The following is a 13,426-nucleotide window of genomic DNA, read 5'->3' on the forward strand; positions in this document are numbered from 1 at the left end:
CGCTAGTCCCGCGACGCGATATTGACGATTGAAATATACAGGATTGAACGTATCTTCCTAACGACGCCACTTTCGCAACCAACGCATGTCGTTCGCTCGTCCGCATAGTCTGAGCGGTACGCTGACGCCGTTTCTGTATCCCGCGTTCCTCCACGTGCCACTTGCCTCGGCAGCGCGCAGATGTCCATTACGCAAACGCTTCTCGCTACAGCTCAGATGCAACTCCACGTCTGCTGAGCAGTCCGATGCGAATGCGAACGCTCAGTCTTCGCGATTAGATCCCACGGCGGACGACTATTCCCTCACGCCTTTTGCCGACCGATGCATTCTTACCGTTGAAGCTGGTGGCGGCGGCCACGGCTGCGTCTCTTTCTTGCGCGAAAAATACATTGAAGAAGGGCCTGCAAATGGCGGCGACGGTGGCAGTGGAGGAAATGTCTACATCCAAGCAGTCCGAGGCGAGACATCATTACATAAGCTTGCACGACGGCGACAGATCAAGGCTGGTAGAGGGCGCAATGGACAGGGCAAGGTCAAAGGTGGCGAGCGGGGGACCGACGTCTTGATCACGGTGCCTGTGGGGACTATCGTGCGCGAGCTACAAAGACACGATCCGGTGGCAATCATGGAGGAGGAGCACTGGAAGATGGAGCAGGCAACAGAGGAGGAGGAGTTGGAGGAGGGACAACCCAGCTATAGGAGAGACCGATGGCTGGTTTACCCCGGAACTGTACCCGCAGAGCTGAACAGGATCAAGTTCCCCAAACTTCCTCCGCCACGAAGATCGCATCTCGCAGCCCTCGAGCCGGAAGCGCCCATGTGGCTGGACTTGGACAAGCACATGGAGACGCCTTTGCTGATCGCAGCCGGAGCGATGGGTGGCCTGGGTAACCCGCACTTTATGACGCCGTTCAACAACAGGCCGAAGATGGCTACGCGCGGGGACGAAGGCCTGAAGATATCCCTACAATTAGAACTGAAGATTCTTGCGGATCTGGGACTGGTAGGGCTGCCCAACGCTGGAAAGAGTACGCTCCTCCGGGCCTTGAGCAACAGCCGTGCACGAGTCGGCAACTGGGCCTTTACGACCCTACAGCCAAATGTTGGCACTGTTGTTCTGGACGATCACAAGGGGCGACCACTTGTTAGGTCACGCAGACCAAATGGAGAGCTGCGAGAAAACTTTACTATTGCCGATGTGCCGGGCCTGATCGAAGATGCGCATCTAGACAAAGGGCTTGGACTAGGCTTCCTGCGACACATTGAACGCGCCGCAGTGCTCGCTTTCGTCATCGACCTCTCCGCCGGTGATGCCGTCGCAGCGCTCAAGCTACTCTGGCGCGAAGTGTCCGAGTACGAAACACTGCGCGGAAAGGAACTCAACGCCGAGACCGAGCGCAGGATGGTCACATACACACCCGCTGGTAGAGCACCACCGAGCGACGCATCCGACCTCCTCGACTCACCGCATTTGGATCCTTCACCGAAGCCTCTTCCCTTCCTGAGCACAACACCAATCTCGTCGAAGCCGTGGTTTGTTGTCGCGACGAAAGCGGATTTGCCGGATACGCAGGCCAACTTTGAGGCTCTTCGCGCGTATCTAGAGGAGGTGAGCAAAGGCGCACAACCCCATCCTAGTAACCGCAAGCATGCATGGCGCCGCAACGTACAGACTGTGCCGATTAGTGCGATGCAAGGAGAAGGTGTGCAGGTTATTCCGCAGTTAGTGATGGACTTGTTGGAGGAGTAGATATGTATAGCAATGATACCCTTGTCTCCTCTCTGGACATCTTTTTGGTCCTAGAGAATGCGTGCGCTTCACCTTGGACACAGGCCCTATGAATCTGCGCGGTATTGTTCCAAATTGACCACTTGCCCTGCATTCTGGTATTGAAATGTGCACGTCTTCAAATATAGATGTATGCATAAGACAACGTTTGGATGTCGCCACTATAACAACGACACTAGAGCGCTCCTTACCCATGTGCAGCCTCGCGAAGTGTAAGTGGGGTGGAGGGGTAAACATCACAGTCAGTTCCACTTGCCCAATTTTCTCGCTCGACTCCATTCACTATTCGTGATGCTGGCGCAAATACTGCTACTCTTGAACTGATTTGCATTGTATATGAAGGCGTCAAGTTGTTTTCCGTACATGTCGCGGACTGATATCCTTTGGTTGTAACTACACAGGTACTTGATCAAAGTATGCAGAGAGTTGACAGCAAATTTCAGGAACGACAAGAGATACTGCAAAGAGTATAGAGATATCTCGCGACATTGAACATTGCTAAACGTATGTGCGACAGGTCCAGTTACCATGCGCGAGGTACATATGTCAATGTTACCGTCAAGACAACTATGCAAACGACAAACGACAAACGCGCTCCAGAAATGACGAATCGTCGTCGCCAAACGTATACGTCAACCTGCCTACCACGCGTTGGACGGAGAAAGAGATGGTGAATATATTCTGAGTGTCGTATAGGCTGTTGTGACATAGCGACAGCGAATTGTTGCAGTACCGACTATGACTATCACGGCGGGCGAAGCCCCGCCTATGATAGCCATTATTGCAGCGTCTCGAGACGCACAGGTCACCCGATGATTTCTGAGAGCTTTAGTGGTTCGAGCTTGATCCACTTCCAAGTTTTGGTGTTCTGGACCGCCACTGAGCCAGATCCAGGTTTTTCACGCGCTCGGGCGCAGCAGCATCAATGCATGCACTTTATATACATCTTTGTTTCCCACTCCTTCGCCTTCGGGCATTTGGTCAATTTGAAACGATACAGAGAAGATTAGCATGGCCCCTGCACTAAGGATGACACGCTCAATCAAAGAGAAGCTACCATTTTTTTGCTCTTTAGTCTGACTCCTGCGTCGAAGTTGGTACGCAGGTCTTGAGTTCGAGTCTCGCTACTGCGCTTCTTTTTGCGCTCTCTTTTGCCGCGCAACCCTTCTTCACTCGCAACAACGCTTAGAACACCACTTCTTTTGCACTTCACATTTTTTGACATGTACATCAGAACGTATTGGAATGTAAATCTCTTCGAGATATACCGTCTACTCCGGCGCCAGATCAAGAGCAAAAAAATGGTAGCTTCTCTTTGATTGAGCGTGTCATCCTTAGTGCAGGGGCCATGTTAATGGGGGGCGCCGCTGCGCGGCAGGCTGGCAGAGGCGGCGAGCTCGCTGACACTCGCCAACCGCCTCGCCTTGTACTCTTACTGTGTCGACTCAGCGTTATCCCAGACCACGCCCTGGCAGCTACCATCCTAGTATCAGTGCCTTTCAGGTCGCCACGACGCGAATGTAGGCGTCTGGACGGATTTTTTGGCGACAAGATGTACGGACGGAAGGCTCTTCAGTGCAGACCCGCAGTTGTCGGACGCTCAAGTCGAACATCTTGCCCACCTCTTCAATGATAGCGCGAAGCCACACTATCACAGTATCAGTGTCGACTTCAAAGACCTCTTTCTTGGAAGCACCCGCAAAGGCAAACAACCATGGAAAAGCTACCCGCCTTACACATCATGTTCCTCTAGAGAGACGCCACAACGCTCGACAGGCTCTGGATTGCTCCTAGTCCCGTAAAAGCGGCAGTCAATACCTCAATACCTTTTTCATAATCTTTAATTTAAGTTCTTTCCTCTACATCTAGGGCGATTATTGTTCTCGTGTCTTTAGAAGCGTTCGCCTAATCACCTCGGGTAATGTCAAGTGATATGTATGACCACCTGTTCGGCATAGCGTTTATGTGTACACTACGTGGCCTTACCGGAAACCAATGTTGCTGATCATTTATCATGTATATGGGATAGAGTACACCAATCATCTCGGTAAAGCATACAAATAAGAAACCGAATATGTACGTTGCAGTCTACATTAGTATGAAGATAATGGTTAGCAAGGTTTCAAAGGTAATGTATACTTCTGAGAGATATCCTTCCGTTGTTCCCTGCAGGAGTTATGCGACAGTCTAATCATCCAACAATATCTATCATAGTGTGGCGAACTCATGTTCGAAAGCCTACGTAGATACACATACATCGGAAAAGTATCGCACGACAAAACCAAACTTCATTTTCGCGGGCCTACCGCCCATCGTGGGTATCATACCTGAACCAAACGTACGCATGAAAGCAAACCCTAGATATACACCTCCCATCTTACTACCCTTTCCACACTCCATTCGACTACTCTTCTATTTTCTTCACTTTCTTCACTTTCTTCAAGTTCGGATCAAGTCCGCCGGTAGTGAAGCCCCGAAAGTTTGTTCAATGTTGAAAGTGACTACTTCCTAATGAAGTTGAACCCGTTACTTGCGAGCTGTTGAGTGCGTTCTCTCGTGAAGGGGTTTGAGAGTGAGTGAAAGCATTGTGACCAGCAGCATGCATCGACCCGTAGACGTTGCTGCCGATGCTGCAGGGAGCTCGGGCCAAGGAACGCGAGCGGAGATTCGGTCGGCCCGGGCATAGCGCGCTTTGTGGTATCAGTTCCAGAAACTTCTGCCTCGAGCTCCCCTCTACATAATTCGCATCAACATCTCGACTCCTTCAATATTCTGCACCTGCGTCTTGGTTTGTCGCTTGTATAGTTCTGTTCCAGCTTGAGCGCTATAATTTGTAAGTATTCACCATCCTTTACCAACCCTTGAATGATGAGACACAAGCTGGCACCAGTCTGAGAAGACTTGTACTCTTTATATGCGGATCAGCTGCTTAGACTTTCGAGTCGCCTTCTGACAATCTCCCACTACACGTGTACTTCTACATAGTATGAGAGGCCGAAGCTAACAACTTCCTTACAGAGATAGAACCAGATCGAGCGCGCCGCCGAACATCGCCATGGTCCTCCACAACCCGAACAACTGGCATTGGGTCAACAAGGATGTATCAGGATGGACGCGCGAGTACCTTGACAAGGAGCTTACGCAAATATCGGCGGAGCAAGATGGCGTCACAGCAAAGATCGATAAGGTCGTTAGCATGGATGGAGACGTAGACGTCAGTCAGCGCAAAGGCAAAGTTATCACCATCTTTGACGTGAAACTGAAGCTCGAATACTCAGGTACGTCCTTTCTCAGCTGCCTTTCTTGATCGCGCTGACTCGGTCGGCAGGCAAGAACAAAGAGGGCGAGGAGGCCAGCGGCACCATTACCGTCCCGGAAGTCGCTCACGACACGGAGGAAGACGAGTATGTCGTATGTTCCCTTCGCTGGCACCTTCCTTCGTTTCTCCGCACCCGCCAGTGTACACAGTCACTAACAACCTGTCACAGTTTGAGGTAGACGTCTACTCTGATGAAGCCAGCAAACAACCTGTAAAGGACCTAGTACGATCCAAGATCCTACCGCAACTGCGTACAAGCTTCACAGGGCTTGCACCAGCGGTCATGGCGGAACACGGAAAGGATATCCAGCATGCGCCAGGCGCGAACCCTGGTAGCGGCTTCTCGGCCCCAAAGGTATATTCGAGCTCAAGTGTGAACAAGTCCACTTCGCAGACGGAGGCATCCGGCTCTCAAAAGAGCAGCTCTGGTGCAGTCGTCAATGTGACCACCATCACCGACAGCACAGAGTTCCGCACAGATGCGGCCAACCTCTACCAGACCTTCACGGACCCCCAGCGCATCGCTGCGTTCACTCGGGCACCCCCGAAGAATTTCACAGGCGCAAAGCCTGGCGGTACCTTTGAGCTCTTCGGCGGAAACGTCAGTGGAGAGTTCACCGAGCTCCAAGAACCCACACACATCGTCCAGAAATGGCGACTTGCACAATGGCCTGCGGGACACTACTCGACACTGTCGATATGGTTTGATCAAAACGATGTTGATGCCGTGACGGTTATGAGGGTCGAGTGGAAGGGCGTACCAGTTGGTCAGGAGGAGCCCACTAAGACCAACTGGGACCAGTACTACGTCCGAAGTATCAAGACGACCTTCGGTTTCGGTACAGTATTGTAGATGAGCGTCTACTTCAATTGCATCCCAGCATGACATGGAGTAAGAGGCGTTGGAGGACTTGACGATTGCATACGAAGTGACGGATACGAATACACAACGATTGTAATGGCATGAGCCCAATGAGATATGTTCTGAACAAAGATTTCGACTTGCGTGGCGTGATGTCTCCTTTATCGTGGAAGTTTAAGCCGTCTTGTACGATGATTACACCGAAATGACTTATGACGCGGCGCCGAAGAAATGAAGGCTGACGGTGGGTGTTCGGATAGTCGGTGCTAACTACCTGCCCGTAGAGGATTAGATCGGCTGCCACTATCGCCATGACCGCTATCAAGCCATGCAAGCTTGCACAAGCTCTTGCCAATGCACGCTTGGGTTGAATAGCGGGGTAGCTTTCCGCGGCTTCTTACTCAATTGACGAGCTTCGGTCAATTCATGGTCTCTGTTCGCCCGAGTTGGACTTTGTATGTATAGGTTGCCTGAAAACAATCATTTCACGTATAACTTCAGCGATGAACCTACTTCGAAGGCATTCTTCAAACATGTTTCGCGCGTCGCGAATAACAAACCGCAAGTACCGAGCTACACCATGACGTCGCCGGTACGAGCAACAGGCTACGAGGATAGCTACAACCCCGGCCTACGGGACCGAGATGAGCAACTCGTTAGCCTGGATGGGAAGGTGAGAGCATGTGGCTATCGCGACTGCGGGCCTTTCTAGTTCGGACCTACATAAGCTTCTAGAATAAAAAGAAGCAGTTGCTCGTCATGCTGCTCTTTCTCTGCTTACCTTCGCTCTTCCCAACTCACAGCCATTGAATCGGATCAGCTCGTCGCCTCGAAGACTTGCAACGAAACCGACATTAACGATGAAGAGCGCGACAGGCAAGCTTCTCGCCGCGCCTTTGTTGGCTGCTGGTACCCTTGCGCAGTTTGTTCCTGCGCCGAAGGATCTTATTACTAAAGAGGGTTATGCGAATGTCAGTGTACGGTACAAGGAGGTACCTGCTGGCATCTGTGAGCTCGACCCCAGCGTGAAGAGCTACAGCGGTTACGCGGATGTGGCGGAGGATCAGCATATCTTTTGGTGGTTCTTTGAGGCGCGCAATCAGGATCCGACTGATGCGCCGTTGACAGTGGTAAGTTCAGACGACTTTCGGAGCATGATTTGAGATACCACGAGCTCCTTCCCAACATCATCTTCCCAACATGATGGAATCATACTGACATTGTTTCAGTGGATCAATGGAGGCCCAGGCTCGAGCTCCATGATCGGTCTTTTCCAGGAATTGGGACCATGTGGTATTGGCCCAGACATGAAGCCGTTCAACAACCCGTACTCGTGGACGAATGCAAGCAACATGCTCTTCATCGATCAGCCAACGGACGTCGGTTTCTCGTATTCGATTCCTATCCCCGGCTACAAGGACGGCAGCACGATCATCCAGCTGCCGAACGCGACCTGTCCAGACTACGCTCAGAACTATGGAACATGCGGCACATACTCCAAGCCCGACCATACCTTGACCGCCAACAGCACAGAGGGCGCGGCGCCGAATATGTGGAAGACGCTACAAGGATTCATGGGTGCCTTCCCCCAGTACTCGCGCAACGGCTTCAGCTTCACCACCGAGAGCTACGGCGGCCACTACGCGCCCGTCTTCAACGCCTACTTCCTCGACCAGAACGCGAAGAACATTACCGGCGCACACAAGATCGAGCTCGAGAATGTGTTGATCGGTAACGGATGGTTCGATCCGCTTGTCCAGTACCAAGCCTACTACAACTATACCGTCTTCCCTGGCAACACCTACGACTACGATCCGTACAACGACACGGTCAAGGCTGAGTGGTACAACAACCTCTACGGCCCTGGAAACTGCGTAGACCGGACTAAGCAATGCTACGAGACTGGGATCAACTCGGTCTGTGCCGCCGCAGATGACTTCTGCTACTCCAAGGTCGAAAACCTCTACGACATCTACAGCGGACGCGACGAGTACGACATGAGGTTCCTGACGCCGGACCCGTTCCCCTATGACTACTACAGTGATTATCTGAACCTACCGGAGGTGCAGCAAGCGATTGGCGCGTTCCAGAACTTCTCCCAGAGTGCTAGCACGGTCTCTGCGGCATTCGGCAACACGGGTGATGACGATCGCCCATCGGGTACGATTGCTGCTTGTCAGAAACTGCTCGATGCTGGCGTTCAGGTTATGCTGTACTACGGTGATGCGTGAGTATCTTGGGCTCTTCGTAATGATATCTTGCTAACAACTCCCAGCGATTTCAACTGCAACTGGCTCGGTGGTCAGGTCGTCGCAGACATGATCAATGCAACCGGCTACTCTGAGGCTGGATTCACCAACATTACTACTAGCGACGGCATCGTTCATGGCCAAGTCAAGCAGGCGGGACTTTTCTCCTTCCTCCGCATCTACGAGTCTGGCCACGAGGTACCTTTCTACCAACCTCTCGCGTCCCTTGAGATCTTTGAGCGCGCGCTGAAGCAAGTCGATATCGCGAGTGGTAAGGAGAAGTGCGACGACGGTTACCTGAGTGTGGGCACACCCACGAGTGACTACAGAGAGGGTAATGCCACGATCCAGTTCGAGGTGACACCTGCGAATGCAACATACAACACGGCGCTCAACGGACCAGACCCGGAGCCTACCTGGGCGGCTGGTGAGGAAGTCGCGAAGCGGGCAGAAGTGAGGAAGCGGAATGTTGGGAAGCTGGGAAGGCCAAAGATGTCGAGGGGCGGCAAGAGGCCTGCTTAGTGAGATGTTGAGAGGGTAGAATCGGCTCTAATGCATCTTCACATGAATGTTGAATAAAAAAGCACATGTCATGCCATGGTCTTATCGCTCGTCTAGGCCTATAGTGGGGTTTGTAGTATGAAGGAGCTCCAACGTCATCAGCGTCTGATTGTCAATCATCGACTTTGCAGTGAAGCGGCCTCATGCGCCCTTTTGCTGGATCAGCGCATAGCACCTGTGTGGGACCGAGCTCGCGCGGGTTCAGAAAGTTTACGCGAAGCCGTTGCAAGAGCGTTCCAGTTGTCGCGGTGGGGAGGGAGTGGTGCGGGAAGACCCCTGCTAGCGGGTGTGTCGCATGAACCTTGGTGTTGGGAGAGGAGGTCGCATCAGCATTCACGGGCAGCCACGCCTGAGCAGTACGACGACAACGACGCGCCCTTCCCACAGGCTACACGAGACGGCCACGACACTCGGCACTTGGCTGCCCTGCTCTGCTACCGCGAAGCCGCAATTGACGTCGTCGCACCTCGCCCGCTAGCATTCCGAGGCTGTACTACGCCGGAATCCCATCACCAACTTTTCCAATCAGCGGCCCATCGCCCCAACGACGCCGCCGCACGCTTCTCCCCACCCGGTCATGGTGCGCTTCGGTGCATGGCCTCGCTGAGAGGCACGACAACCGCCCGAACCAGCGCCGCCCGGCATCGACTCTGCGTGCTAGAAGCAGCGCGACAGCGGCCGCGCGGCGACACGAAACACAACCATGGCGCCGTCCGGGACTTCAATGTTCTCCAAGCTCAGGCCCGGCCATGCGAAGCGCAATGCCTCGAGTCTCGCCTCGCCCGAGCCCGTCCCCAGCCCCAGTCCCGCCGCACCTCCTCTGCCCTCGCCGTCGCAGACCACCGAGTACTTGTCCTCGCCGCGCTTCAACGACAATGCCAGCTATACTTCCGGCTCGCCCATATCGCCCTATCCGCCCCAACTGCCGCCTATTGCACGCGTCGCCTCCAAGCTGGACAAGGCGGCTTCGCCTAATAGCTCCCAATATACCGCCAGTCAGCATTCGGGGAGTACTGGGGGGAGCAGCAGTAAGATGGCGCAGGATCGCAGCTTGCTCTCCCCGCCCCAGAGGACACAGGACCACTTCTCCCCCGCCCATGAGAATAAGCCCCTCTCTGCGCGCTCACATAGTGGAGGCTCTCCCTTGCCACAGAGGACAGAAGCCGTCCCGTCGTCTGAGACGCCTCCCCAGTCATCCTCCCACCTGGCGCCCTCTGTCATCTCTCCCAGCTATTCCAACTTCTCCAAGTCGCAGACGTCGCTGCTGAGTGGCATCAGCGACAAGCTCACGGGCAGTTCCAAGGGCACTTCAACCCCAACGGCAGCCCCCAGCAAGTCAAAATCGAGACTGACCCTGCGCAACCCCATGTCGCTCCTCATGCGACGCAGGTCTGGACAGACTCTGGATCCTCTCGCCGATGAATCGCTCGTTACCCAACGCTCGCCCTCGAATGTTCCCCCCATGCCCGATAACTACGACCCCAGCATCCGCGGAAAGATCGTACATGACTTCAATGCGCCGAGACTGAACAGAGGCTACTCATACAACACTGCGGCAGAAGGAGGGGAAGGACAGCAGGAGATTGGTCGTGCCAGCCCGCCAAAGATAGACAAAGAGCATACACCAGTGTTCCGTGAGCACTTTGACGACGACACCAGCTACGAGCAGTCGCAAGCTGCTATACGAGCAGAGCAACTGGTGAACAAGGACTTCCTCGCAAGAAACTCCGTACAATTTCCTCCGCCTGAGCGCTCAGCACCTCCCCCGCCGCAACCCAAGAACTCGCCGCCGCCGCCGCCTCCACCGCAGTCGTCCCCATTGCCTCCACCACAAACGTCCCCACTACCTCGACCGTCGTTCCAAGGATTCGACAGCGGCTCTTCAGTCTTATCGCCCGTACAAGAGTCAGAGAATCCGCTGGACGTGTCTACAGATGTTACCCCGCGGAAAAGAAAGTCGACAAAGTCGCCACCACCGCCCGCACGCTCGAGAGCCACCTCCGTCTCCGACCCGTCGTTTCAGCCAGCCGGGCTACCCGCGCATTTCAGCAGTCGAGCATCTAGATTCAGCTTCCAGATTTCCGGTCAGACAGATTCTGCGCAAGAGAAGCTACTCGAGGAGCGACACAAAGCGAAAGAGGCGGAGAAGAAGCAGGCGCGCATTTCTACCAACTCCGTCGAGGACGAGTATGAAGAGTACGGCATGGACGATTACGACGACATGGACGGTGGGTTCGACGAAGAAATTCCGATGCTGGGGGAGGAGGACGAGTTTGGGGGTGGACTAGGAGACCAAACACTTGACTCCGGCATCAATAACTTCGACTTTTCATCTCTGTCGATACAGCAGAATATGAGCAATACCGCCAGTCCCATGAACCAGATGCAGACGCCAGTGGATATGAACGGAAATGCTATCGGTTTTGCCATGTCGCAGGATATGCTCCAGCAATATCAGATGTTGATGATGGGTGGCCAGCTGAATGGCCAGAATGCGATGAATCCTCAAGCGCAGGGGCTAGGCTTGACAACCTCTCAAAACGAGCCTCAGGAATCATCTCAAGACGATGTACCCGGGACATCAGATGATGTAGTTCCTTCGTATGCGAAACAACAGAGCTTTGGGAACATCGATTTGGGCGACGACTTTGACTTTGATGACGGGCTTATCGGCGACCAAGACGACATTGAGCCTACAGAATTCGACGAAAACGTCTTCGACGACCCCAACGGACCATTGTACGAGAGAAAGGTTAAATTTGCCGAGGACGAGCAGGCATCTGCTACTCATCAGCCGCGTGCGTATGACGTCTTGAGTTCGGAAACAGGCTATGAGGCGGACGACGACACCGTGTCGAAGCACCTAGAGAAGTCTTCGCCTACGCTCGCACACAAGACTTCAATCGCACAACAGCGACCTGTGCCTAGTTTTGAGAACCTTAGCGCGTACCACAGTGCTCTTGCTGATGCAGCAACGCGCGCTGAGGCTGCTGGCCGGTTCACGAGAAAAGCGAGTGTGGATGTCGGTCAAACCAGCTTCGATGCGGACGACCAGTCCTCGCTCAGCAACTCCCGGCCTAGTCTGGTCCCTGACGATGGTCGCTTCAGTGTAGACACCATCAACTTCCCACAAGATGATGATGTGTACGGTATGAGCTCTGGCTTTGTGAATGACGACTACGACTACAGTGACTTTGACTCCGCAATGGAAGACGACCCCATCATCGCTGAGGCGAATGCTGAAGCCCTAGCTTACGACGACGAGGGATTTTATGGACAAGAGTTTGGCTTCTACGCGTCTGCAGTAGGCGAGTCACCAAGCGCTTGGGGTGGCTTCTTCGGCCCATCCGGGATGGGTCTGGGCCGTACAGTCAGCGGTCGCAACGCTGTAAGAGAGCCAAATCTAACGCCCATCACCGAACGCAGCGAATACAGCACTCGCAATTCGTTTATTAGTCTTAACCACTTCCGCGACGGAAACCAACCAATGTCTAGCCCTGGCCTAGCGCAACTCGCTCGTATGAGTCCGTATGGCTTCCCCGGAAACGAGGAGGAAGACATGAGTCTTGACACTCTGCTGAAGCTGCGGAAAGGCGCTTTTGGTGGAAGTGTTGCCAGTCTGCCAGTCAGTGCGGCTAACAGCCCACGCAACTCTTCTCCTATGGGCATGCAGTTCGTACCGCGAGCGTCAAGCCCCGTCGGTAACCGCATGAAGGAACACCCTTCTAGCTCGCTCGAGAGCTCTTACTCTTCCAAAAACGTTTCGTCCGACTATCACAACGACGACAACGGGGACGAGGAAGACGACGATGGTCTCATGGACGCTGTCAACGGCGTGTACGAGTCTGGTCGCTCTAGTGAAGACGACTACGATGCAAACGACAGACCAGGAAGCCCTACCCTCACATCCAGCGACTACAACAGCCTCTCAAGTCCAACCGGGTACGGCGTAGGAAATGAAGCACCTCTCCTCCCTCCCATCTCCGAACTCTACGCCCAGCACAACATGAGCCTAGCCATGTCCCCAGGCGGCCTATCCGCCACTTCACCCTCCAACATCTCCCTCCCCGTCTCCCCCTTCCCCATGCCGCTCTCCTCGCCATACCTCCCCCAACACCAAAACCGTTCACCGACGAAGCCGCCTTCAATCGACACGTCGCTGTCCTCGCCGTCTGCGCCCACGGTTTCTACACAAGGTCAAACGCGCAGACAGAGTATGGGGCTTAGTCCTATCAGTAACTCGAGTCCTATTACGCCGAACGGCGGTGGTGGGAGTGGATGGAATCGTGGGCATAGTCGCAAGGGGAGTGCGGCGGATAGCGTGACGTATGTGAGGGAACATGATGAAGCTGGAGAGGGGAGGTGGGTGTTGGAGAGGAGGAGGACGGCAGAGAGTGGCGAGTTGGAGTTGATTGGTAGGGAGATTGTCGAGGGTGGAAGGATTTGAGGGGGGATGTGTATAGATTGCATTCTTGGCGTTTTTCTTCTTCTCATGGCATGGAGCTTCTGGGCGGGTTGAGGGTATACTGCACATGCGTACGCGTATGCACGCTTTTGAACGCGCGCCGCTTGGGCGAGATAGGCTGGTCCTTTTGACGAAAGATAAGAGATGGAGATGAGGACTTTGGGTGGCAGATTAGATACCA

General features: G+C 54.0%; 5 protein-coding genes across 5 annotated transcripts; all 5 read left to right on the forward strand.

The window, feature by feature from the left end:
- Positions 1-11: 11 nt before the first annotated feature.
- BKA58DRAFT_371488 (P-loop containing nucleoside triphosphate hydrolase protein) lies at positions 12-1,924 on the forward strand. Its single transcript, XM_046169034.1, has one exon. The coding sequence runs from the start codon at positions 86-88 to the stop codon at positions 1,748-1,750; it is 1,665 nt and encodes a 554-aa protein (XP_046030281.1). The 5' UTR covers positions 12-85; the 3' UTR covers positions 1,751-1,924.
- A 1,168-nt stretch (positions 1,925-3,092) lies between these two features.
- BKA58DRAFT_371491 (uncharacterized protein) lies at positions 3,093-3,787 on the forward strand. Its single transcript, XM_046169035.1, has one exon. It carries the CDS (start codon positions 3,138-3,140, stop codon positions 3,420-3,422), a length of 285 nt encoding a protein of 94 aa, XP_046030282.1. The 5' UTR covers positions 3,093-3,137; the 3' UTR covers positions 3,423-3,787.
- Positions 3,788-4,531: 744 nt separating this feature from the next.
- BKA58DRAFT_371493 (Aha1domain family protein) lies at positions 4,532-6,188 on the forward strand. The gene is made up of 4 exons (XM_046169036.1): positions 4,532-4,622; positions 4,808-5,067; positions 5,118-5,200; positions 5,278-6,188. Exons 2-4 carry the CDS (start codon positions 4,845-4,847, stop codon positions 5,959-5,961), a joined length of 990 nt encoding a protein of 329 aa, XP_046030283.1. The 5' UTR covers positions 4,532-4,622; positions 4,808-4,844; the 3' UTR covers positions 5,962-6,188.
- A 504-nt stretch (positions 6,189-6,692) lies between these two features.
- On the forward strand, positions 6,693-8,908 carry BKA58DRAFT_1853 (carboxypeptidase S1). The gene is made up of 3 exons (XM_046165465.1): positions 6,693-7,100; positions 7,200-8,197; positions 8,246-8,908. The coding sequence occupies exons 1-3, from the start codon at positions 6,831-6,833 to the stop codon at positions 8,739-8,741; spliced, it is 1,764 nt and encodes a 587-aa protein (XP_046030284.1). The 5' UTR covers positions 6,693-6,830; the 3' UTR covers positions 8,742-8,908.
- A 464-nt stretch (positions 8,909-9,372) lies between these two features.
- BKA58DRAFT_1845 (uncharacterized protein) lies at positions 9,373-13,308 on the forward strand. Its single transcript, XM_046165446.1, has one exon. It carries the CDS (start codon positions 9,484-9,486, stop codon positions 13,225-13,227), a length of 3,744 nt encoding a protein of 1,247 aa, XP_046030285.1. The 5' UTR covers positions 9,373-9,483; the 3' UTR covers positions 13,228-13,308.
- The last annotated feature ends 118 nt before the right edge of the window (positions 13,309-13,426 follow it).

Source organism: Alternaria rosae, assembly GCF_020736505.1.
Source record: "Alternaria rosae strain MPI-PUGE-AT-0040 chromosome Unknown BKA58scaffold_1, whole genome shotgun sequence".
NCBI classification, from domain to species: domain Eukaryota; kingdom Fungi; phylum Ascomycota; class Dothideomycetes; order Pleosporales; family Pleosporaceae; genus Alternaria; species Alternaria rosae.

What these genes read in the sequence shown, in the direction of transcription:
- BKA58DRAFT_371491 (XM_046169035.1), top strand. Translation starts at nt 3,138, where the DNA reads ATGTTAATGGGGGGCGCCGCTGCGCGGCAGGCTGGCAGAGGCGGCGAG.
- BKA58DRAFT_371493 (XM_046169036.1), top strand. Translation starts at nt 4,845, where the DNA reads ATGGTCCTCCACAACCCGAACAACTGGCATTGGGTCAACAAGGATGTA. An exon ending in ACTGAAGCTCGAATACTCAG is followed by an intron (nt 5,068 to 5,117) that starts GTACGTCCTTTC and finishes CTCGGTCGGCAG; the next exon opens with GCAAGAACAAAGAGGGCGAG. An exon ending in CGGAGGAAGACGAGTATGTC is followed by an intron (nt 5,201 to 5,277) that starts GTATGTTCCCTT and finishes AACCTGTCACAG; the next exon opens with TTTGAGGTAGACGTCTACTC.
- BKA58DRAFT_1845 (XM_046165446.1), top strand. Translation starts at nt 9,484, where the DNA reads ATGGCGCCGTCCGGGACTTCAATGTTCTCCAAGCTCAGGCCCGGCCAT.
- BKA58DRAFT_1853 (XM_046165465.1), top strand. Translation starts at nt 6,831, where the DNA reads ATGAAGAGCGCGACAGGCAAGCTTCTCGCCGCGCCTTTGTTGGCTGCT. An exon ending in CTGATGCGCCGTTGACAGTG is followed by an intron (nt 7,101 to 7,199) that starts GTAAGTTCAGAC and finishes ACATTGTTTCAG; the next exon opens with TGGATCAATGGAGGCCCAGG. An exon ending in ATGCTGTACTACGGTGATGC is followed by an intron (nt 8,198 to 8,245) that starts GTGAGTATCTTG and finishes AACAACTCCCAG; the next exon opens with CGATTTCAACTGCAACTGGC.
- BKA58DRAFT_371488 (XM_046169034.1), top strand. Translation starts at nt 86, where the DNA reads ATGTCGTTCGCTCGTCCGCATAGTCTGAGCGGTACGCTGACGCCGTTT.